The 25949-nt window shown below is 47.9% G+C and overlaps 1 protein-coding gene across 3 annotated transcripts in view; it reads left to right on the top strand.

The window, feature by feature from the left end:
• The window catches only part of sting1 (stimulator of interferon response cGAMP interactor 1), a 55517-nt gene that overhangs the window by 5273 nt on the left and 24295 nt on the right, over positions 1-25949 (top strand). For all 3 annotated transcript variants that reach the window (XM_038795658.1, XM_038795657.1, XM_038795659.1), the window contains exons 2-4: positions 4905-5131; positions 15311-15506; positions 16166-16274. In XM_038795658.1, coding sequence (XP_038651586.1) covers positions 4905-5131; positions 15311-15506; positions 16166-16274 — 532 coding nt within the window. The remainder of the gene's footprint in view (positions 1-4904; positions 5132-15310; positions 15507-16165; positions 16275-25949) is intronic.

Genomic DNA, 25949 nt, shown 5'->3' with positions numbered 1-25949 from the left:
AGCAATGTGAAGGCTAGCTCTGCCAGGAGGCTCTGTATCTCCATTTTGGCAAAGTCTCGAACCTGCATGTATCTAAATATTTCCCCCTGCTCCAGCCCATACTTCGCTCCCAGCTCCTTCAATCCTGCAAACTGACCCCCAAGAAAAAAAATCATTTAGTGTCCTAATTACTTTCTCCTCCCATCTCTGAAAATTTCCATCCCACTTCCCTGGCTCAAATCTATGGTTCCCCCGAATCGGCATTTCCCTTGACCCTGCCCCTAACCCGCCGAAGTGCTAGCAAAACCGCCTCCAAATTCTCAACCAAGCTATTACTACCAGACTCCCTGAGTATTTCCCTGGGGCCATCGGGAGCGGCGCTGTTGCTAGCGCCTTCAATCCTGACCCCCCCACACAAACTATGCTCCATTTTGACCCACTGGGAATCAACCCCTCTGGCCCAGCTCCGTTCCTAATCAATATTCTCACCCAGTAATAATAAATTAGGTTCGGAAGACCCAAACCCCCTGCCTGCCTCCCTCACTGTAGTAGCACCTTTCTAATTCTAGCCACCTTCCCTCCCCTAATTCTGGTCACCTTCCCTTCTTACTGGAAATCATTTGTATACAGATATGTGTTCATTCACACATCTGTAACGACTCAAACCTGCCAAATCAGTCATAGTTATAGGTGGGACCAAACGTTATTGACTTTAGAGCCTTCGCTAACAATAGCAAGTCTTGACACATCAAGTGTTCACATAATCTTTGTTTCGATCTGTTGAAGAAAAAAATATAAAATACTTCAATATCCATTCCTGACCACCAGAGGGTGCTAGTGTAACATCCTTGAGTCCGGCTCATTTCAAATAGCTTTTGGACAAAAGTGAATCCACTACTATGTAAAATGTTCAGACTGCATAAAGGAGCAACTTAGGATTCTCAATTTGAGAAGGTGCCTCCTGCAGAATTTGCTGTCAGCTATTTGTTTATTTTTAATAATTTTATCATGACTTTTAAAAAGTACAAGCCTTATGGGGAGAGTTTTAACCTCAAGAAATGGGTGGGTTTGGGTCAGATGGAAGATAAAAGATTTAAAAATCTGAATATCAACTTGTATCCAACCTTTCAATTACTGATTTTCCACTGCCGGGGGACGGGTTGGCAATTTAAATATAATAATAATAAATGAGACCACGTGCCTCTTTTTTTGCCAGCATTTCGATTTAACGTCAGGCCGAAAGATCAGACAGCTACAGCAAGTTGAGGACTGCTGCATTCAGGGATGAAGTGCCTTTCCACTTACCTGCTGGATTTAGCATATCTGCCTCACCAAACCCCAGCCCCTAAATATTGTCCCTTGCTCCGCAGAGGCCTCTGATTCCCCCTTGGGCTCCTAGCTCCCTGACCTCTGACTATCGCTCCTGACTGAGTCAGTGCTTGGACCTACCTGGTTTTGTGGCCTCTTATTCAGCATTCCCCATCAAACAGGGTCACACCTATAAATCAGGCTGACCTCGAGACAGGGCACCTATTACCCACATCGCTTGCATGCTGCGAAGTTAAAACCTCACAACAGTAAAGAAATCGCAACTTCCGGTTTTCCTGCCTGTTACAGCATCCAGAGTACAGGTAAAATAATGTCATGCTACAGCTATACAGGGCCTTGGTGAAACCACACCTGGAGTATTCTGTGCAGTTTTGGTTTCCTCATATACTTGCCAAAGAGGGAGTGTAATAAAGGTTCACTAGGCTGATCCAGGATTGTTAAATGATGAGAGATTCGCTCAACTACGCATGTATTCACTGGAATTTAGAAGACTGAGCGGGGATCTCATTGAAACATATAAACGTCTTAAATAGATTTCTAGACGCTAAAGGCATCAAGGGACATGGGGAGAGCGTGCGGGTGTGGCGTTGAGTTAGAGGATCAGCTATGATCATATTGAATGGCAGAGGAGAATTGTAAGACCAAATGGCCTACTCCTGCTCCTATTTTCTATGTTTCCATCCCCTTCTCCTCACATCAGATCATAAATTTAAAATTTCACCCCCCCCCCCCCCATACACACACAAACTTGAATTACAAAGAGAATGACATAAAACTGCTTTTGAAATTTTTTTAAATTGTGAGTGATTTGCCTGGTTTACCTTTGTTTTTGCAAGTACATACGAACATACAAAGTACAGCAGTCATCCACAGGGCCCCTAGAGCCTGCTCCACTATTCAATAAGATCATGGTTGATCTGTTGTAACCTCAAGTCCACATTCCTATCCAGCCCCTTGCTTATCAAGAATCTATCTCGCTCTGTCTTAAAAATATTTAAAGATTCCAGTTACACTGCCTTCTGAGGAAGGGAGTTCCAAAAACACAGTGCGCGATTCTCCGCAACTGCGGAGATTCGCGGAAGCCGCCGTGAAAGAGGCCGTCTCTCACGACGGCTTCGGTGCCCGGTCCTGGGACCCGATTCTCCCCCTTGGGCGGGGCTAGGAGCGGGGCCCCGGGGTTCTCGGCCGCGCCGCCTTGATGACTGTTCTCAAGGCCGCACGCCGAGAATGACGCGAGGCTGGCGCATGTATGATGTCAGCCGCACATGCTCAGGTTGGACGGCTGCAACCCGCGCATGCGCAGATGACGTCATCACGTAGGTGGCTCCAACCCACGCATGCGCGGAGCCGTCTTTTCCCTCAGCCGCCCCGCAAGACGTGGCGGCTTGATCTTGCAGGGTGGCGGAGGGAAAATAGTGCGTCCGTTTTGGACACAGGCCTGACGATCGGTGCCCACTGATCGCGGGCCTGTCCCCGCCCGAGCACGGACGTGGTGCTCATTACCCAAACGGGCGCCTAGAAGTCCCAAACGCGCTTCTGGCGCCCGTTTCACGACGGCAGTGACCAGGTGTGGTCGCCGCCGTCGTGAAAAGGTCAGAAACGGCCGGCCACTCAGCCCATCAGGCTCGGAGAATCGCCGTGAAAAACGGCGAGCGGCGATTCGGAAAGCGGGGCGAGCGTTTTGGGGGGAGAATCACGGGGGGGGTCGTAAAAAATGTCGGGAGGCCCTCCCGCGATTATCCCAGGCCACGTGGGGAGCGGAGAATTCCGCCCACAGTAACGTCAGAGAAAACAATCTCCTCATCTCTTTCTTAAAAGGCCACTCCTTTACTTTAAAAAAAATTTGAGTTCCCAATTATTTTTTCCCAATTAAGGGGCAATTTATTGTGACCAACCCACCTAACCTGCATATCTTTGGGTTGTGAGGGTGAAACCCACGCAGATACGGGGAGAATGTTCAAACCCCACATGGACAGTGACCCAGGGGTCGAACCCGGATCCTCAGCGCCATAGGCAGCAGTACTAATCACTGTGCCAGCATGCCGTCAAACACCATGGGCGCGATTCTCCCAAAACGGGAGAAATCGTAAGGCTGGTGTCAAACCCGGGCGGGTTTGACGCCAGCGCGCCCCTTCCCGACCGGGAACCGATTCTGGTCCCCGGTCGGGGCTAGCAGCCCGACGCCGTAAGCTCCGGCATCACGGGCTTAACGAATTTCGTTAAGCCCGCTTGCCGGAGTTAGCGCCGGCTGACGCGTCATCGCGTATTTGCGCGAAACCCGCGCATGTGCGGGCCGGGATGCCCCTCAGCCGCCCCGCGAATAGATACTGCGGGGCGGCGGAAGGAGAAATAGTGCGCGGGCATAGGGCCCGCTGCCCGCGATTGGTGCCCACCGATCGCGGGCCCATGGCACCCTTGGCACGGCCGTGGTACTGCCGTGCCAATCGGTGCCATGGTTATAAAAAGCGAGTTGTTCCCGCCGTTTTTACGAACGGCCAGACCAGGTCTGTTTGCCGTTCGTAAAAACAGCGTAAAGGGCTGGGACTTCGGCCCATCTATCAGCTGTGAATCGCTGCCGGCCGTAAAAAAACGGCGGCTGCGATTCGTGTCGGGAGTTGGGCGGGGGGGGGGGAGAATAGCGGGAGGGCGGGAAAAATGTCGGTAAGGCCCTCCCGCTATTCTCCGACCCGTCATGGGGGGCGGAGAATCGCGCCCCATTACTTTTAAACAGTGATCCCTAGTTCCAGAGGGTCCCCTGAGTGAAATGTGTTGGTTAAGTACAATATATAATTGATAACATAATATAATATTAAGTATAATATAGTAATTTCTCATTTGCAGTATTCTTGCTCTTTCCCTTGCTTTTGGCTTACACATTCCATACCTTTTTGAGAAAATCACTTCAAAGTAAACTGTCTAAATAGGAGACTAGGACACGTGGTCACTTGAGCAAAATGCAGGTTTAAGAGTGATATCAGGAAACCCATCTTCACACAGAGGGATGGATCTTGACTTTGTGCAACAGTGTAAGATGAGTGATTGTGAATCGGCAGCCGGTTTTACATTTTTAATTCCATTATGGGAGAGCTATGAAGTGGGCTGCCAATTTGCTATCTACCTTTCCAAGAACTGCCCCAAAACGTGATCAATACATAGAGTGGTTTCATATAGATTGGAGGTAGTGAAAACCCTGAACTCATTTAAGAACAACGTGAATCTGTAACGGAGGTCCTACAGGATGGTTCCAGATCACGGAACTAAAATGGGTCAAATAACTTTCCCCTTCTGTAATTACCCTGTGAACATTTATTTTCCATTTGTAATTCTTCTCTTGATCTGTCACTAATTCCTTCAAGATATGATCAAGTCATGGCTAAAGAAGGAGTCATATTATCAGCAATTATTTAAACATTTGCAAAGCAATTTCATTAACCTTAATGCCCTTTTTAATTTCTTTGCATTTCTATCAGGTTTTTATGTGGGATGTTCTCTAATTTAAAATGTGTGATACTGAATATGAGTGCAACCAAAGTAATTAAACCACAGTAATGGTCTTGTCTTGAGATTAAGTTCTGTTGTTGCTCTCATTTTGACAGATGGCCCTTTTATCGCAACTGTTTGCAGAGGACATACCATTACCTCGTGGAAATGCAGCCAACTGGGCTTCCATCATTGTTATGTTTGCCTCTCTCACGTGTCTGCTTTGTTCCACTGAAGTAAATACCGCGCAGCAAATCATATTTCACCTTTTCGTGTCACTTCTGGCTGGAAGTATGTTAAGGCTTTGTGAATTTCTGGAGGAATGCCGGCACATCCCTTCAAGGTATGTACGTGTCATGACTAAAGAAGGACTCACTTTTCCAGCAATTATCGAAACATAACATTTATAAAGCAATTTCACTAACCTGAAAGCCCTTTTTAATTTCTGCGCACTTCTATCAGGTTTTATGTGGGATATTCCCTCATTTAAAATGAATGATACTAAACAGAGTGCACCAAAAGTAATTCAATCATAGTGATGTTCTTGACTTTAGATCAAATTCTATTTGTCAACCTTAAAGGCTGGGTGGTGTGTTCTTGATCTTGCATTGGGTATCATTTTAATATGCCTCTACTGTTCTTGTTGTCTGATTTAAATGTTGTTAACTGAAAAATATTCCTTTGAAAATGGTCAGATTTTCTTTCACAGGTAAATCCCATAAAAAAGTGGATTCTAATTCCTCCAATTAAAATAAAATTTCTGTTCTTGCAGTGACAGTGCTTGAGGTTACGCCATAATTGCTCTGTTTAAGAAACGAAAACCAGAAAGGCCATGGTACAGGGCTATGACAAAAAAGATCCTGTAAGGGCAGCATGTGGCACAGTGGTTAGGACTGGAACTGCGACGCTGAGGACCCGCGTTCGAATCCCGGCCCTGGGTCACTGTCCGTGTGGAGTTTGACCATTCTCCCTGTGTCTGCGTAGGTTTCACCCCAACAACCCAGAGATGTGCAGATTAGGTGGATTGGCCACGCTAAATTGCCCCTTAACTGGAAAAAAATTATTGGGTACTCTAAATTTAAAAAACAAATCCTGTAATCATATTTTGATGCTGAAAACTGGGTATTAACATATAATTGCTATACAATGGCGTACAATTCATCACACCATTTATGCAGATATTTTATATAGTTACACAATATAGCACTATAGTAACATGCAAATTAACATGTGAGACTAAAATATACCAAATGTTTTAGCCACAGTTGCAGTTGTTTAGCCCGTCACTTACAATACCATAGAAAAATAGATGCTGTCAACTTAGGATGTGGCCATCTGGACCTCCTATCTGTGCTGTCCCTCCACTGATGACATTGAAAACTAGACTGTGGTGTCTGGTCCCTTTTAAGGGGTGATCGGCTGACAGGGTCACATGACCCAGAAACCCAACCGGGGACTAGGGTAGGGGTTCACCCGAGCAAGTGCGGGCTTTTGCCTCAGATCGATTCTGGACACTGGCTGGCAGCCAGAAAGCTGCAAGACTTTGTAAGACAGTCTGTTGTAAATAAACATTAGTTGTTTCAAACCTAGCTGGTGAGTCAAAGTTATTACATTGGCAATGAGAATTAAGTAGTGTACGGGTCCCAAGACTGTGAGTACAGAGCTCATTGAAGTCAAAGTCAGGTTGCAAAATAGAAGTGTGCTGCAGGAAAAATGCCTCTATTCGGTCCATTAGATCCCTTTGATACCTCCATTGAGGATTGGACAGAGCATACAGAACATCTACATTATTATTTTGTAGCCAATGGAGTAGAGGAGGAGGGAAGAAGAAGGCAATCTTTTTCACCATGTGTGGGACCCATGCCTACAGACTAATTAATAGCCTTCAGTCCCCGAACGCGCCTGATTCTAGTTCATTCACAGAGATGGTGGATTTGGTGAAGGCAGACTATCATCCAAAGCCCTCAGTCATTTTGCAGCATTTTAAGTTTAATTCCACGGGGAGAGTCCCTGGAGAGACCATTGCAACCTGCATTACGAAGGTAAGGCAAATTTCAGGGCCCTGCAACTTCGGGGACATCCTGAATGATATGCTGAGAGATCGCTTAGTTTGTGGAATCATGAATGAGGCCATCTAAAGAAAGCTGTTAGTGGAGACAGGTATCAATTTTTTAGACGCTCTGGAGATAGTTCTCGCAATAGAGAGTGCCATGAAGGGCACAGAGGAGCTACAGAGTGCACGGAATGGTGATACAGTTCATCTGATGGGGAGGGGGGTTGCAGTCAGCATTGATGCCAAAAGTAAAGACACTAGTTTTAAACGGGAAGCAAATGAGGCAGCAAGTACATGCAGAAGAGTTAGGAGAGTGAATGCAACACCAAGGATCGAAGCAGAAGTGTTACCAGTGTGGGGGTAATCATGCCCCAGTGGTTTGCGAAGGAAGCAGAATGCTATTCATGCCACAGGAAGGAGCAAATGAGGCACTGGTGTAAGATTAAGCCAAGCCTGCTTAGCACATTGCAAATACACAGTGTGGAAGATTTCCCTCCAAATTATTTTGAGTGTTCATTCATTGAACAACGTAGAAGCAGGCAGGGTAACCCCCATCACAGTGGTGCTTTTGGTTAATGGTAAACCTATAGTGATAGAAGTAGACACAGGACCATCTCCTGCCATAATAGGGGATCACACAGACTGGTACTTGCAAGAAGGGGTTCAGCCTTGTGGTTTAAGGAATACGTGAGAACAATTGGTGACCTATACAGGAGAGGCCATCAAGATCATAGAACATAGAACATTACAGCGCAGTACAGGCCCTTTGGCCCTCAATGTTGCACCGTCCTGTGAAACCCCTCTAAAGTCCCTCTACACCAGGGGTGGGCAAACTACGGCCCGCGGGCCGCATGCGGCCCGCCAAAGGTATTTCTGCGGCCCACCAAGTCATTAAAAAAAAAAAAAAAAAATTTTTTTTTAATTTTTTTTATTTTTTTTTTTAATTTTTTTTAAGGTTAATGGGGGGGGGGGGGGGGCTGTTGGGTTACTTACTGGTATAGGGTGGATATGTTGACTTGAGTAGGGTGATCATTGCTCGGCACAACGTCGAGGGCCGAAGGGCCTGTTCTGTGCTGTACTGTTCTATGTTCTATATGAGGCGCCCAGAATCATAACCGGGTGAAGTAATTATTTTACTTAATATACTATGCGGCCCTTTGTGAATTGTGAATTTCTGAATGTGGCCCTTGCACGGAAACGTTTGCCCACCCCTGCTCTACACTATTCCCTTATCGTCCATATGCCTATCCAATGACTATTTGAATGCGTTTAGTGTTGGCGAGTCCACTACTGTTGCAGGCAGGACACTCCACGCCCTTACTACTCTCTGAGTAAAGAACCTACCTCTGACATCTGTCCTATATCTATCTCCCCTCAATTTAAAGCTATGTCCCCTCGTGCTGGACATCACCATCCGAGGAAAAAGGCTCTCACTGTCCACCCTATCTAATCCTCTGATCATCTTGTATGCCTCAATTAAGTCACCTCTTAACCTTCTTCTCTCTAACGAAAACAGCCTCAAGTCCTTCAGCCTTTCCTCATATGATCTTCCCTCCATACCAGGCAACATTCTTGTAAATCTCCTCTGTACCCTTTCCAATGCTTCCACATCCTTCCTATAATGTGTCGACCAGAACTGCACACAATATTCCAAATGCGGCCGCACCAGAGTTTTGTACAACTGCAACATGACCTCATGGCTCTGAAACTCAATTCCTCTACCAATAAAAGCTAACACACCGTACGCTTTCTTAACAACCCTCTCAACCTGGGTGGCAACTTTTAGGGATCTATGGACATGGACACCGAGATCTCTCTGCTCGTCCACACTACCAAGAATCTTACCATTAGCCCAGTACTCTGCCTTTCTGTTATTCCTTCCAAAATGAATCACCTCACACTTTTCTGCATTAAACTCCATTTGCCACCTGTCAGCCCAGCTCTGCAGCTTATCTATGTCCCTCTGTAACTTGTACAAGTGTGGTCAGGACCAAGTCTACTGGGCTGTGACTGGCTGAAAGAAATTCAAATAAATTGGACAGAAATTTTTCAAGTAAAAGGAGGTCTGCCAGAATTAATAAGAAGAATGAGCTAGAGAAACTTCAGGGCCTGCAGGCAAAGATCCATGTAGACCCGGAGGCTGCCCCATGGATTTTCAGGGCCAGACACATGCCCTATGTCTTGTTAGAAAAATGGAGACAGGATTGAAAAAGTTAGATTAACTGAAAATCATCGGGCCAGTCCAGTTCGCAGAATGGGCAGTCCCATAGTCCATGTGATAAAGTCAGACAAGACCGTTCGCATCTGTGGGGACTACAAATTGACAGGGAATCAAGCTCCCAGACTACACAAATACCCCATTCCAAAGGTAGAAGGTTTGTATTCAAAGATGGCTGGAGACCAATCTTAGACAAATTTGGACTTCAGCCATGCTTATCAGCAGCTTGAGGTGGATGATGCTTCCTGAAGTTATGTTACAATTAACATGCAGGGGTTTGTTTCTGTATACACACCTGCCTTTGGGTGTGTCATCAGCTTGTGCCATATTCCAGAGAACGATGGCATTTTTGTTGCAAGGATTTCCACATGTAATAGTATAACTGGATGATGTATTGATAATGGGATCGACGGAAGCCAAGCACTTAGCTAACTTGAAAGAGGTGCTAAGGAGTTTTCAAGAGGCTGGAGTTCGCCTCAAGAAGGAGAAATGTGCTTTTCAGGCCAATTAAGTGGCTTACCTGGGTTACCGGGTTGATGCATGTGGGATGTATGCCATGAAAGACTTGGTTAGAACAATAAAGGAGGCACCAGGCCCCAGAAACATATCTGAGCTTCAGTCCTTCTTAGGACTGGTGAATTATTATGGGTGTTTTCTGCCAAATTTGTCAACATTGTTGGTCCCCGTACATGTGTTACTAAAGATGTTCCAGCATTGGTTTTGGAGGCTGCTAGAGAAAACTGGAAATAGGATGAGATTTATACTGTGTGGGCCGCGGGAGGCAGGTGGAGAGGGAAGCATGGAGGTGTGGGGCTGGATAAAGGGCCAGCGATAGGTGGAGATTGACAAGGATATCATGGACAAAAAGGACAAAGGGAATATAACTGGTGATGATACTGCCAAAGAAGTAATCTGTTCGTGGCACATTAAGAGATCAGAACATGTGAATGGTAGAATAGAGGCAAGCAGTGTATTGAAAGACAATTTGGAACAGGGAACAGATGGCCTAACCAGATGGTCCTGTTTGTGGATTTTGGAGAGGAGGTAGAAGCAGGCTTCCTGATGTTGGAAGTCGTGGAGGGAAGATTTCCAGAGAAGATGAGGTCAGTGAGGAGTGACAGTCCTGGAAACAATGGCTTGATGCTCATTGGTGGGGTCATGGTCCAGGGGGAGGTAAGAGGAAGTGTCTTAGAGTTGGTGCTCAGTCTCTGGGAGGTAGAAGTCAGTATACCAGACAACATCAGCGCCTCCCTTGTCGGCAGGTTTGATGATGAAGTCAGGATTGGACCTGAGCGTGTGGAGTGCAGCAAGTTCAGGAGAAGACAGGTTAGAGTGGGTGAGTGAAGCAGAGAAATTGAGACAGCCTGTGACAGTCTATGCCAACAGTTCTCAATGAAAAATATCAAGAGCAGGTAAGCGGCCAGAGGGAGGGGTCCAGGGAGAGGGAGAATAATGGAGACAGATGAAAGTATCTGTTGAACAAGGATTCCTGCGCGAAGAAGTAAGCATGGAGATGAAGACGGCAGAAGAAGTGTGCAGAGCCAGAAATCCATTGAGGTGGGGATGTAAGGGTATGAAGCTGAGCCCTTTGCATGTTCAGCCTCAGAGAGGGGAAGGTCTGAAGGTATTGTGAATACATGGAAAAGGCTGGGGTTAGAAACAATGGGATCTGAGGGACGGGGAGTGGTGGAGGGTCCTGGATGGATGACAGTATCGATTAGTTGCTGGAGATTGAGTTCCTTAAGGCCTGAAAGGAAGAGAAATAGTTTCTTGTTAAGGCATCGAATGAAACAAAGAATGAAATAAAACTGGGGCCAAGGACCTTTGAGAGAGGGTGAGTCGGAGCTGCTGGGGTGAGATATCAAGTGTGTGCAGGGTGTGATCTCAGGGTGTAACGAGAACAGAAGTCCAAGGAACGTTGTATGTCCTGAAGATGCCTGTAATCCTGGGTGGATTCAAAACATTAACGGTGGAACCTGAGTTGGAATCCACGCGGGGTAAGTTGGAGACAGAGGCAATTGCTGAGAAAGGAAATATGGCTGTGAAAGCGAATTCTGGTAAACACTTCGTCTAACACCAGGAGGGAAATTGAAAGCAATGACGGTGGACAGGGTGAAATAGACAAACAGAAATGCTGACACAGAAGAGGAGTACTTCTTCACAGTAGGCATTCCTGGAAGAGAAGTGGCAATGAATTAAACGTTAAGATGAAAGCAAATTACTGCTGATGCTGGAATCTGAAACAAAACCAGAAAATGCTGGACAGTCTCAGCAGCTCTGACAGCAGCACTTCACGTGCACCTCCTTCAATCTGGCCTGTTGCATCTGCTGCTCCATGTGGTCTACTCTACGTTGGAGAGTCTAAACCCAGACTGAGTGACTACTTTTCAGAACACCTTTGGTCCGTCCGCACACAGGACCCAGACTTTCCTGTCGCTTGTCATTTCAACTCACCATCCTAATTCTCATGTCCACATGTCCGTTCTCGGCCTCCTGCAATGTTTTAGTGAACCCCAACACCAACTGGAGGAACAGCACCTCATCCTCTGATTAGGCCTTCCAGATTTAACATTGAGTTCAATAACTTCAGACTGTGAACTCTCTTCGCCACCTTCACCCCATTTTTTATTCTATCAATTCATTTTCATATTTTTCATGGATCTGTTTTTCCCCCACCCCACCCCAGTAGAGCCATCAGTTCCCTGTTCCAAGTTGTCCTTTGAAACACTGCTTACCCTTGTTCTGCCTTAAATACACTCTGATCTCTTCATGTGCCACTATCAGCACCAGCCATTATCACCATCATTACATTCCCTTTGTCTGTTTGTTCCACAACATCTTTGTCAATATCCATCACTCCACTACCAGTCCCCCAGCCTACAACAGTATAAATCTCAACCTATTTCCAGGTCTCTCCACATTTGACAAAGAATCATCCGGACTCAAAACGTTAGCTCCCTCCTCTCTCCACAGATGCTGTCAGGCCTGCTGAAATTGTCCAGTATTTTCTGATTTTGTTTCCGATTCCAGCATCCGCAGTGATTTGCTTTTATTAAAGCAGTTATTACATCTTATAATCTTTATTAGTATCACAAGTAGGCTTACGTTAACATTGCGATTAAGTTACGTCATCCTCTTTATTGATGCACTTCGACACTTCCAGAAAATTGGTGTTAACTTGTGACACCTCTTCTTATGGCATTGGTTCAATTCTGTCTCATATCATAGATGATGGGTCTGAAAGACCGATAGGATATGTCTCCAAAACCCTCTCAGAGGCCAAATTCTCAGATTGCTAAAGAAGAGCTGGCTGTTGTGTGTGGAGTAAAGATGTTCCAATAGTATGTGTATGGAAGGCATTTTATCATTGTAATGGGACCACAAGCCATTGTGGGGTCTTTTTAAGGAAGACGAGGCTATTCCCCCAATCACATCACAAGGATCAAGCATTAGACATTAATCTTAACAGCATACAAGTATACATACCAATACTGGCCTGGAACTCAGATAGCAAATACTGAGTTACCTATCATGACCTGGGAGTGAAAACCCCCCCCGGATACTTTTCCAGTTGTGGTGCAGCAAATCAAGTATTGGACCAGCAGTGACCCGCTATTGTCCAAAGTGAAGCACAGAATATTAACAGGATGGACCAACCAGCCAATGTCTGAAGGGACAAAGCCACTTTGTATTCAAAAGACAGATTAAGTTGTGAAGACAGCATCATACTTTGGGGAGCAAGAGTAGTCATCCCTGTATTAGGAAGGGAGTTACTCTTGATGGAATTAAATGGTGTCCACCCAGGAGTGTCAAAAATGAAGATGCTCGCCAGGAGGTTTGTTTGGTGGCCTGGCGTAGATGCCGACATTGAGAGATTAGTGAAGCACTGCATTCAGTGCCAGTTGCAACAGAGGTTGTCTGCTACAGCCCCTTTGCACCCTAGGGAATGGCCTGGTCACCCATGGGTGCGTGTCCCCACTGATTATGTGGGGCCACTTTTGGTCATGATGTTTCTGCCCCTGATAAATGCCAGTTCGAAGTGGATGGAAGTGTTTGAAATGAAGTCTACGATGTCACACACAACAGTTGAAAATTGCATTTTACATCCCATGGAATACCTAAAGTAATTGAGTTGTATAATGGAACGGCCATCACCAATGCTGAATTTCAGAATTTCAGCTTCACGAGTGGTATAAAGCATATCCGGACTGCGCCACACCACCCAGCAACCAATGGCCTGGCTGGGCGTGCATGACAGCCTTCAAGGCAGGTCTTAAAAAGCAGTGAGGTGTGTCAATTTCTTCTAGGATATTGGATGATGCCGCATTCTATGACGGGAGTGCCACCAGCAGAATTATTGACTGTTTGGTCTTTCCGAATTTGTCAGGGAGGGTAGAAGTCAGTCAGAGCAGTTAGAACAAAAGCCCTGATTCAGGCCACGCAGCAAGTTCGTTTGGAATAGATGAACCAGTGTATGTCAGAAATTTCAGAAGCGGACCAAGGTGGGTCCCAGGAGTTGTTTTAGCCAGGACAAGTCTTGCGAGATAGAATTGTCAGGAAACACATTGACTACCTACATGGATGAGAGTTGTCCCAGCAGTCTGTGCTACAGCCTGAAACCATTTTGCCAGCAGGAAACATCGTGGTTCGTCCGAGTAGTTAAGAACCGACTCAGCCTGTGACAGGAGAGCCTGCCGTCGCCACAGAGAGTGATGAGGTCAAGTTGCCAGTAACTGAGGAAATATCAGGTGCCAAGTTTCTGCAGAAAGTCCCCCAGCAGAAGCACCAAGTTGGTGGAGTTACCCATTCTGCCTTTAAAGGGGCGATTGGCCAATAGGTTCACATGACTTGGAAAAAACATGACCTGGAAAAACAATCAGGAGACTAGGGTGGGGGGTTCATCTTAGTCAGTGCGGGCTTTTGCTTCAGATTAATTCTGGGCACTGACTGGCAGCCACAAAGCTGCAAGTCTCTGTAAGATAGTCTGTTGTAAATCAACATTAGTTGTTTCATACATAGCGGGTGGGCCAAAGTTATTACACACCCACTGTCCTGCTTTATCCCCATTTCCCTGTATTTTCCACTGCCTCAAATATTTATCCAGAATTCCCTTTACAACATGTCCATGTTTCATCCACTCTCCATGGCAAAGCATTGCATTCTACAGAAATCCTCTGCAAAAATAAACCTCTTATTCTCTGATCGTGAACTCTCCAACCAAGTTCAATCATCTTGCCCTGTTCAAAAGAGGAAGATTAAATGGTTTATAATGCTGTATCTGCAAAAACAATACTGGTTTGTTAATAAAGAACATTATAGTCTCAAGACTTTTAACCCCTTCCACATGATATTGGTTAGTTTGTGTAGCAGTGTGCAGAATGAACTGTATAAATATGGACGTTACATAATTCCTAATGAGATCAGTCGTTATTTAAATCATACAATCACAGAATCCCTACAGTGCAAAAGGAGGCCATTCGACCCACCAAGTCTGCACTGACCTTCTGAAAGAGCATATCCTGTCAAGCCCACTTCCCTGCACTAATCCAATAACCCCTTAACCTATCCTACACATCCCTGGTCACTAAGGGGCAATTTAGCATGTCCAATCCACCTAAACTGCACACCTTTGGAATGTGGGAGGAAATTGGAGCACCCGGAGGAAACCCAAACATACATGGGGCTGGATTCTCCGATTTGGAGACTATGTCCTGACGCCGGCGTGGGAACGGTGGAGTTTTACAACTGAAAAAGTGGCGCAAAATGGCCACCGATCCTCCGTCCGGTGGGGGTCTAGCAGGCATGCAGTGTAGAGCACCCGGCTCTAGCTGCCGATACGGCCAGAGAATTGGCGGGTCCATGGCCACGCATGCGCACGGCCGGCCAACTGGTGCCCCCCTTTGGCCAGGCTCGCCACCTCCGGACCACACCCCACCAGTGCCCCCCGCCCCTGCCAAAGCCCTCCCTGCCCGCAGATCGACTGTCCTCCGACTGTGGCGGTGCTGGACTCAGTCCGCAGCCATCACGCCGAGTTGCCGAAAACAAGTTGCATGAGTGACCCACGTCGTCGGGAACCCGGCCCATCGGGGGGGGGGGGGGGGGAGGGCCTGAGGTAATGTCCGGGTCCTTGGTGCTGTGAGGCAGCAGTACTAACCACTGTTCCACTGTGCCACCCAAAGCATAAAACTGGGGTGTTCAATTTTTGTTGGAATAAAGCAATTTAGATTGTTTTGTTACTACTTATTTTGTAGATATAAAAATGCCTGGGAGGCTTTGAAAGCATCATTTAATCTCAAGCGACTTGGCTGTGGAATAATAATACTTATACTATTCTACTACATAGTTCACGATAGCAAGATTGGTGGCATAGATTTTTCAAGTTCCTTGGCAATGCAATTGAACCTTTGCTGTTTCTGCTATGCATTCCTGAAGGTTTTTGGATTCCTGGTAAGTTTTGAATTAAAATTTAAAAATCTATATTTTACATTGTTTATCCCACAGTATTATTTAAGTAGCCTAGCTTTCTTTTAGATTTCTCTTAGAAGCCAGCTAGACTGGTGGATTCGATCACATGTTTGAACGAGGCTGGGCTGGAATCAAGTAGAAGTATGAGAATGATACAGTAACAACAGCTTAACTCTGCAGTAATTTATAGTTGGCTAAAGTACATTTACGTTGTGAATTTGTTTTATTTTGCTTTATCATTAACACATATGCAAAAAGTGAAAATTATTCAAATGGTATCATAGTGTTTAAAACGCCTAACTATTTAATTGAGAAATAGTAAGGTTTCTGATATAAAAGCAAAGCTATATTATTTTGTGAACTTGTAGAAATATACTATACTTAAGCTCAGATTTTCTGAATTTCGGAAAATTATTTGCACTCCTTGCCACTCTGGTTTAGGTGCTGGTTAATTGTCTTATGAATAGGAATTAGAAAACATTCAAGTTTTGGAGCCAATAGTTTTGTCATTAAATTCTTTAAATTCAGACTTCACCAAACTCTTCTGTTGAATCTAATAAACACAACTGTGCCTATAAAAGATATCTTGGACATATATGTTTATTTAACAAAGTAACACATGCTTAGACATTTCTCGACAGGATCTCACTCCAGCAGAAATTTCAGAAATCTGCGAGAAGAATAAATTTAATGTTGCTCATGGATTGGCTTGGTCCTATTACATTGGTTACCTGAAGTTAGTTTTGCCAAGTGAGTATTTATAACATTTATGTTGTAAGAATGTATTTCTTCTGATGCCATTAAGTCAATATGTACTACTTTAGCTCAGTTGGCCAGTTGGTTTGTGATGCGTAGTGACGTCAACAGCAAGGGTTCTGTGGTAAACCACTGTTGCACCTCTATTAGGTGATGTATGGTAGGACCTGTACTACAGGTTCGCCGGTAGTCCTTTCCTGCTGGCTCCGCCCAGTAGATGGAGTATAAATATGTGTGTCCTCCATGAAGCAGCCATTTCGCCAGCTGCTGTGGGAGGCCACACATCTTAGAGCAATAAAGCCTCAGTTGTATCCAACTCTAGTCTTTGTTCAATTGACCGTGCGTCAGGTTCAACTCCCGTACTGGCTGAGGTTATTCATGAAGGCCCCGACCCACCTTCTCAACCTTGCCTGAGGTGTGGCGATCCTCAGGTTAAATCACTACCAGTCAGCTCTCCCCATCAAAGGGGAAAGCAGCCTCTGGTCATCTGGGGCTACGGCGACTTTAATGGAGGAGTTGAACACTTTAAATCAAACAACAAAATAAAGTAAGGAGATATTTGGTAAGTGAATTACAAAGGAAGCAATCTATTCACGGTCAACATGACCTAAACAAAAACGCTAATAGTTAGCACGGCAGTGGGGTGGGTGAGTAATTAGGAAGTTACTTTGTGCTGTCCAAAAACAATTGGCTGTTTATCACAGCAGAACAAGTAGGGGAACGGAGGTCCCAAGTGTGCTTGATTCACAACAAGTACTATCCTAAACAGCAGTCGTAGTGCAAGAGTTCTGCAGTGTGACCTGTGACCACACTGACCACCAGCTCGTGGCAGAGGAGCAGTGCATGAGGAATTCTCAAGCTCACCAGACAAGTTCCTAATAAATTAATGAATCCTACTTTCTCAGGATCAGATAATGCAGTTCCAACAGTTATCATAGGCAGTGAAGGTAATTTCCCTGAACATTTATAATACAAGAACCTTCTAGGAAATATTGAATAAGTCGATCTTAATGGATGTTAGCTATATGGACTTGGGAAGGTATTTGATAAATACCCTCATAACACACTGTTAGCTAATGTTGGCATTCATGAAAATGAGGGAAAAATATTTACCTGATTAGGAAAGGGGGATGAGTAACAGAAGGTATAGAGTTTTAATACTTGACAGGTACTCTAACTGGCAGGATGTGACTACTGTGTCTGTGAGGATCTGTGTTGGTGCTTCACTATTCACTGTATTTACTAATGATTTAGATCAAACTAGATTCCGCGAATCCCCAGAGGTCTGTGGAGCGTAGCCAGGGGGTTAACCAAGCTGGCAGCCGCCACGTAACCAGTAAACACTGATTCAAACATGCAAATTTTTTTAAAAATGAGATTAATCAAATGAGCAAGACCTCTCAATAGATGCTGATAGGCTGACTAGTCAGCGTGGCCTACTGAGAGTGGTGATGGCAGGGTCTCAGGAAAATAGTGGGTGAGGTTCAGGCCTCGGGAAAGGAGCTGGTGGGGTGGCGGCCTTGGGAAAGGAGCTGGTGTAGTTCAGGCCTCGGGAAAGGAACTGGCGGGTTTCAGGCCTCAGGAAAAGAGCTGGTGACCTTCGGGCCTTGGGAAAGGAGCTTGCAGGTTCGGGCCTTGGGTAAGGAGCTGGTGGGGCTCGGGCCTCAGAAAAGGAGCTTGTGGGATTGGGCCTTGGGAAAGGAGCTTAGGGGTTCGGCCCTTGGGTAAGGAGCTGGTGAGGTTCAGGCCTCGGGAATGGAAGTGGTGGGGCTCGGCCTTGGGAAAGGAGCTGGTGGAGTACAAGCCTCGGGAAAGGAGCTTACAGGGTGCAGGTCTAGGGACTGGAGCTGGTGGGATTCAGGTCTGGGGAATGGAGCTGGTGGGATTCAGGCCTTGGGAATGGAGCTGGTGGGATTCAGGCCTTGGGAATGGAGCTGGTGGGATTCAGGTCTGGGGAATGGAGCTTGTGGGATTCAGGCCTTGGGAATGGAGCTGGTGGGATTCAGGCCTTGGGAATGGAGCTGGTGGGATTCAGGTCTGGGGAATGGAGCTTGTGGGATTCAGGCCTTGGGAATGGAGCTGGTGGGATTCAGGCCTGGGGAATGGAGCTGGTGGGGTTCAAGCCTCGAGAAAGGAACTGGTGAGGTTCAGGCCTTGGGAAAGGAGCTTGCGGGTTCGTGCCTGGGGAATGGAGCTGGTGGGGTTTGGGCCTCGAGAAAGGAGCTGGTGGGGTTTGGGTCTCGGGAATGGAGCTGGTGGGGTTTGGGCCTCGGGAATGGAGCTGGTGGGGTTTGGGCCTCGGGAATGGAGCTGGTGGGGTTTGGGCCTCGGGAATGGAGCTGGTGTGGTTAGAGCCTCGGGAAAGGAGCTGGTGGGGTTTGGGCCTCGGGAAAGGAGCTGGTGGGGCTCAGGCCTCAGGAAAGGAGCTGGTGGGGCTCAGGCCTCAGGAAAGGAGCTGGTTGGGTTTGGGCCTCGGGAATGGAGCTGGTGGGGCTCAGGCTTCGGGAAAGGAGCTGGTGGGGTTTGGGCCTCGGGAAAGGAGCTGGTTGGGTTTGGGACTCCGGAAAGAAGTGAGTAGGATGTGAGCCTTGGGAAAGGCGCAAATGGGGGCATTTGGGGGTGTTCGAGCCTTGAGACAAGAGCTGGGGAGGGGTTCGGGCCTTGGGAAAGGCGTTGGGGTAGGTTTGGGCCTTGGGAAAGTAACAGGGGGGCAGTTTGGGCCTTGGCAAAGGAGTGGGGTGGATCTTGGGAAAGGAGCAGGGGGCTGTGGGTTTTGGGAAAGGAGCAGGCAGGGTTTGGGCCTTGGGGGTTGAAGCTTCAGGAAAGCAGCGAGTGAGGATGAGTGTGTTTGTGTCTGAGAGTGTGTGTGTGAGTGAGACAGAGATGCATGTATCAACTTTCCAGCATCATTCCTCCCATTAAAAATGATGATATATTTTTAATCAGAGAACGTTTTCTAATTCTCAGATTAATAGATGCGTAGATATTTCTATGTTTGCACCTATTTTGTGGCAAAAAGAGGGACCTCAACATTATGAAAATGCTTGGGGTTCCCCGATGTTTTTGGGCGGTCACAAGAGGATTGAAAAGTTTGGAAACCCGGACTTAGATGGTTAAGTAAAACCCCACGGACTGTATTCTCCATTTCAGCGGCTAAGTCCCGGCTCAAGCAGAGAATTCGCGGGCGTTTTTACGACGGCAAAATTGGTGCCAAACCCTCACCAATTCTCTGACCAGTGGGGGCTAGCAGCTGCGCCATGTAACACCCCCATCTCTACCTGCTGATACAGACGCACAATTGCTGGGTCCATGGCCGCACATGCGCACCTCGGCGGAATGTGGCGGCCACGCCGTACAACATGGCACCGGCTGCATGCATACCCAGCCTACCAAAAACTGCTGCCCTTGCCACCCCCGGATCACCTCCAGTAGTCCCCCCAGCCCCCGCCGAAGCCCCCCTGCCAGCAGAATGGCGTTTTTGAGGCGGAATATCAGAAAAATGGATTCTCTGGCCAATTGCCGAACGTGATTTCGCCGTCAGCGGTCGGAGAATCCCGCCCCACATGTCCAAATTTGCTAAAGACACAAAATTAAGCAACTTTGTAAGTAGTGCAGACGGAAACGGTTACAGAAAGATCGTGATAAATGAAGTAAGTTGGCAAAACTCCGATGCATCGGTTTCAGTGTCGGCAAATGTGAAGTCGTCAACCAAAAATTATAGAACAGAATGTTTGTCACAGCAAAACAGGTGGGAGAAGAGGGGCCCAAGAGGTCAGAGGGCACAGGGATGTTTGATTCACATGAAGTTCTATCGTTAACAGCAGATGTAATGCAAGGATCAGCAGTCAATGTGACCTGTGACCACGCTAACCATCTGTGCATGGCAGGGGGTCAGTGCATAAGGACCTCCCAACTCACCAGACAATTTCTGACCAAGTTGATGAACCCTGCTTTTTTTGAATCAAATGTTGAGAAGCAAGAAACAGGTAAAGTCCAAAGAAACGTGGGGCTGCTGTGAGGAAAGATTTAACATCAGAAGCACTTGATGCTGGTGCAATGATGATGTAACATCACATGATGGAGTAACAGAGATCTGGGTGACGGAGAAGTTCCAAAATCATGCAGAGATCTGAACATATATATAGTCGCTGTAAATAAAATGTTATGGGGCTGGATTCTCCGATTTTGCGGCTATGTGCTGACGCCGGTGTGGGAACAGTGGCGTTTTACGACGCCAAAATCGGTGCAGAACCTTCACTGATTCTGGGACCGATGAGGGGCTAGCAGCGGCGCCGGGTAAAACTCCCGCGCCAAAAACGGGCGGAGAATGGACTTGTCTGTGTCTGTGGCCGCGCATGAGCATGGTGACAACCTATAGCGGTCGCACCGTACAACATGGTGCCTGCCGCACATGGACCCGACCTGCCAGATAGTGCCCCCCTGGACCCCCCTCGCCTCCCTGACCACCCCCCACCAGTCCCCCCAGCCCGCGCCAAAGCCCCTCCCTGGCCAGCGGCACGGCTCCCCCCACCCCCTCCCCCCCCCCCCCCCCCGCCCCGACTGTGACGCCGCTGGACACAGCCCACAGCTGCCGCGCGAGGTGAACAAAAACTCAAAGCACAAGTGGTCCGCACTGTTGTGAACTCTGTCCATTGGGGCGGAGCATCGGGGGAGGGCCTTCAGGTGACGTCCTGAGGCCGTCCCAACGGCCTGCAGCGTACTCCCCGATTATGCCATTTTAGAAGGGGCGGGGCATCCGAAAACAGGCACCGGCCCTGATTTTGGCGTCAAAAGAGATTCTCCGCCCGATCGCCGATTACGATATCGGCGTCAGCCAACGGACAATACTGCCCATAGTTTTAACAAATGATAGTCTCAAGCAGCTCCCAAAGAACCCAACCGTGAATACACGACAAAACATAGTGATAACATAAAGCAAGTAAATTACCCAGAAAAACTCCAAGCAGCAGCTACTGACCTGGCAAGCCAAGCGATCCTTAAAGGGAGGACGAAGGGAATGAGTCCAAAGTTCATCCAAAAGTCGGAGCATCGCGAGTGGAGCGGATGAAAGCCCCCAACAAAGCATTGGGGTCAACTCACCCCACCCCAGACAAACCATTGCAGGCTCCTTACCCTTGCCTAGACAATCATCGGTGGCCTCAACCACCCCTAACCCTAGAGAATCATTGGCGGCTTCCCCCACCCCACAAGCGTAGAAGTATCACCGGCGTTCCCACCCTCCCTTCAGTGGCTGCTTCCCCCCCCCACCCACCACCACCACCACCAGAAGGCTCCCAAAAGGGCCCGTCCTGGCCCTTCTCCCTGGCATAGGGTGGCACTGCCAGGTTGGCACTGTCAGGGGCAGTGCTGAGCACTCCTGCATGTCCCTCTTCCCCTGGGGGCTGTACTTGCCCTGGATATCCACTCAACTGATTCACGGTTTTAAAATGCTGTTGTAAATCTCACTGACATGAAATCATGTCCGCAAGGTATGATTATTTAGTGATGGTGGGATGATGTGGCGGGGAGGCCCATTAATCGTATTGACATTAATTTTTATTCATTTAAATGAGGTTCCCGCCCTTTGTGGGCATGAACCTCGTGATGTCGTCGGGCGGGGGTGGGGGGGCAAGATCGGGAACCGCGATCTCTCTGGAGAAGATCGCTTTTCCTGATTCTCTGCAGAAAATCCGTCTGTGTCGTTCTTCTCTCTGACAGCAATCGCAGACTGAAAATCACCCTGACAGAATGCTTGCAGTTTGCACAATCAAGAAGAAAATTATCAGGTCAAAACATTACTCTGTGCAGTTGGATCTATTGCTGATGATATCATAGCAAGGCAGGAAGTCGGTGAGGCTTCAACTTATTGGACAAATGTCCTACAAGCATTTTATTCATATTTCTGCATTCACAAAAAATTAATCACAGAAAGGGAAAAGTTTAACAAGTGAAAATAAAAACCAGGTAAGAGCATTGGTTCATTCATCAATGCTCTGTACAGGCTAGCAGAAAATTACAAGAATTAAATATTGAGGGATGAATTAATTTGTAATCGAGAAGAGGTTGAGGTCCTAGGTAATGGGCAGGATTCTCTGTTTGGGAGACTAAATTCTCCTGCTGGAGTAAAATCTCTCCTGGTGTAGAAGTAGCTCCCAGGAGCAATTGCTCCTCCCTTGCTATGCAAATATATACATTGCAGGAAGCCCCTGGAATTCTATTGGAATCCCGCTAACGGGCTACTATTTTCAGCGTGCAATCCAATGCCGAGGTGCAGCGGCTGTACTCAACCCCCCCCCCCCCGCAACCTAAATCCTGTCCCCCCCCCCCACCCCACCCACCCACCTACCATCACCGCTAACAAGGAGGAGCATCCTCCTCCCCACCACCATGGGAATTACGGGTCGACCCACCCCAGCACGCATGCATGAGGGTGACTAGGGGTCCCCGATCAGATGCCTAACAGAGACAACCCCATCAGAGGCCCAATAGAGACCTCCTCCCCATCCCCAATCAAAGGCTCTCAACAGAGACCCCTGTCTGTTTGAAGGCTCCTTTCCTAACATCTGCTGCCTCAGGCAGAAATGTTCAAAGCAGCAACAGCTTTTACAAGTGTCAGAGACTTCCTCAAAAGCCCAACACTTCAGAGGACTTCCAATCAATGGTGACCCCCAGGATTTTAATAACGGGGTATTCAGGATCGTAATGTCAAGGGGTAAAAGCAAATTACTGCGGCTGCTGGAATCTGAAACGAAAGAGAAAATGCTGGAAAATCTCAGCAGGTCTGACAGCATCTGTAGGGAGAGAAAAGAGCTGGCATTTCGTGTCCGATGATGATTAATTGGACTCGAAACGTTAGCTCTTTTCTCGCCCTACAGATGCTGCCAGACCTGCTGAGATTTTCCAGCATTTTCTCTTTCATAATGTCAAGGGGCAATGATTTGATTATCTCTTATTGAAGATGGTCATTGCCTGGCACCTGTGTGGTGTGAATGTTACTTGCCATTTGTGAGCCCAAGCTTGAATATTGTCCAGATCGTGCGGCAATTGCACGTGAACTGCTTCAGTGCCCGAGGAGTTGCGGATGGTGCTGAACATTGTGCAATCATCAGCAAACATCCCCACATCTGACCTTCTGTTGGAAGGAAGGCCATTGATGAAGCAGCTGAAGATGGGTTGACCTAGGGCTCTACCCTGAGGAACTCCTGCAGTGATGGTCCTGGACTGAGATGACTAATCTCCAACAACCACAGCCAGCGCCGGCCCTAGGGTTGCTGGCGCCCCTGGCAAGCTGAACTTTGGCGCCCTTGGGGGGGGGGGGGCTGAGGGGGGAGGGGTCGGGGCCGAGGGGGGGGCGGGGCCGAGGGGGGACCCGAGGGGGGGGCGGACCCGAGGAGGGGGGGCGGGGCCGAGGGGGGGCGGGGCGGGGCCGAGGGGGGGGGGGGGGGGGACCGGGGGGGGGGGCGGACCCGAGGGCGGGGGGGGGCGGACCGAGGGGTGGGCCGCCCTGGGGGAGGGCGGCCACCGCGCATGCGCTGGTTGGCACCTGCCCAACTGCGCATGCGCGGGACCCGAGTCTCTGGCGCCCCCTAGCACATGGCGCCCTGGGCGACTGCCCGAGTTGCCGGTGCCTTGAGCCGGCCCTGACCACAGCCATCTTCCTTTGGAGTACAGCTCTTTTGTCCACGTTTGAACCAAAGCTGTAATAAGATCAGGAGCTGAGTGACATAGCCTCAAAATAAGGGGAAGTAGATTTAGGACTGAGTTTAGGAGGAACTTCTTCACCCAAAGGGTTGTGAATCTATGGAGGCTCCTTCATTAAATGTTTTTAAGGTAAAGATAGATAGTTTTTTGAAGAATAAAGGGATTAAGGGTTATGGTGTTCGGGCCGGAAAGTTGAGCTGAGTCCACAAAAGATCAGCCATGATCTAATTGAATGGCGGAGCAGGCTCGAGTGGCCAGATGGCCTACTCCTGCTCCTAGTTCTTATGTTTATGTTCTTATGACCCTGGCGGAACCCAAACTGAGCGTAAGTGAGCAGGTTATCGCAAAGTAAGTGACTCATGATAGCATTGTTGATGACCCTTTCTATCACTTTACTGATGATTGAGAGTAGATTGACGGGGTGGTAATTGACCGGGCTGGATTTGTCCTGCCTTTTGTGTACAGGACATACCTGGGCAATTTTCCACATTGCCAGGTAGATGCCAATGTTGCAACTATAATGGAGCAGCTTGGCTAGGGGAATTGAAAGTTCTGGAGCACAAATCTCCAATAATATTGCTGGGATAATGTCAGGGCCCATAGGCTTTGCAGTATCCAGTGCCTTCAGTCATTTCTTGACATAATATGGGGTGAATCGAATTGGCTGACGATTGCTTATGTTGCATGTCATGCAAATGGCCTTGTGTTGTAGCTTCACCAGGTTGACACCTCATTTTTTGGTATTCCTGGTGTTGCTCTTGGCATGCCCTCCTGCACTATTCATTAAATCAGGGTTGATTCCCTGGCTTGTTGGTAATGATAGAGTGGGGGATATTTTGGGCCATGAGGTTACAGATTGTCAACACTCGAGTGAAAGGATTTGGCTGAAGACTGGCATCTGTGAAGTTGATGACCTCTGGGAGGCCGAGATGAATCATTATCTGGGCTAGAGATCGTTGCAAATGCCTCAGCCTTAAGTTTTGCACTGATGTGCTGAGCGAGTCCTTCATTGATGATGGAGATATATGTGGAGCCATTTCCTCCAGTGTATTGTTTAATTGTCGAACACCGCTCACAACAGGATGTGGCTGGACCGCAGAGTTTAGATCTGCTCCGTTGGTTGTGGAATCACTTATCTCTGTCTATTACATGCTACTTATGCTATTTGCTACACATGTAGTGCTGTGTTGTAGCTTCACCCGGTTGACACCTCATTTTTAGCTATATCCTGGCATGCCCTCCTGCACTCTTCGTTGAACCAGGTTGATCCCCTGGCTTGGTAGGAATGGTAGAAGGGGATATGCCCAGGCATGAGGTTACAGATTGTGGTTGAGTATAATTCTGCTGCTGCTGCCCCACAGGCCCTCATGGATGCCCAGTCTGGAATTGCCACATCTGTTTGAAACCTATCCCGCTGAGCAGTGGTAGTGCCACACAACACAATGGAGGGAATTCTCGGTGTGAAGAGGGAACTTGGTCTCGTCTCGCAATACTGTTCTTTATATCTAGAGACTAGATTAAAAGGAGATAAAAGTCATGAGGCTGGATTTTCTTATTCTGGGGCTATGTCCCCACTTATATAGAAAAACTGGTGTAAAACGGCCACCGATTATCCCCGTCTTGCTGGGAGCTAGCAGGAAGGCAGTGTAGAGAACCTGGCTCCAGCTGCCGATACGGTGTGGAGAATTGCCGGGTCCATGGCCGCACATGTGTACGGCAGCAGCCTACAGTGGCTACACTGTGCAACATAGCGGCGGCCGCTTGCGTACCCGGCCTTCGAAATAGTCCCGTCTCTTCGGCCGGCTCCGGTGCCCAGGACCACCTCCCGACAGTGCCCCCAGCCCCTGATGAATTCCCCCGTGCGCGCGGATCAGCCCTCCCCCGACTGTGGCGGCGCTGGACTGAGTCCGCAGCCGCCACGCCGAGTTCCCGACGGATGAGACCACACGTGGCCCACACCGGAACTCG

Source organism: Scyliorhinus canicula, chromosome 4 (assembly GCF_902713615.1).
Source record: "Scyliorhinus canicula chromosome 4, sScyCan1.1, whole genome shotgun sequence".
In the NCBI taxonomy this organism is placed as follows: domain Eukaryota; kingdom Metazoa; phylum Chordata; class Chondrichthyes; order Carcharhiniformes; family Scyliorhinidae; genus Scyliorhinus; species Scyliorhinus canicula.
This window is presented reverse-complemented; position numbering and strand designations above follow the sequence as displayed.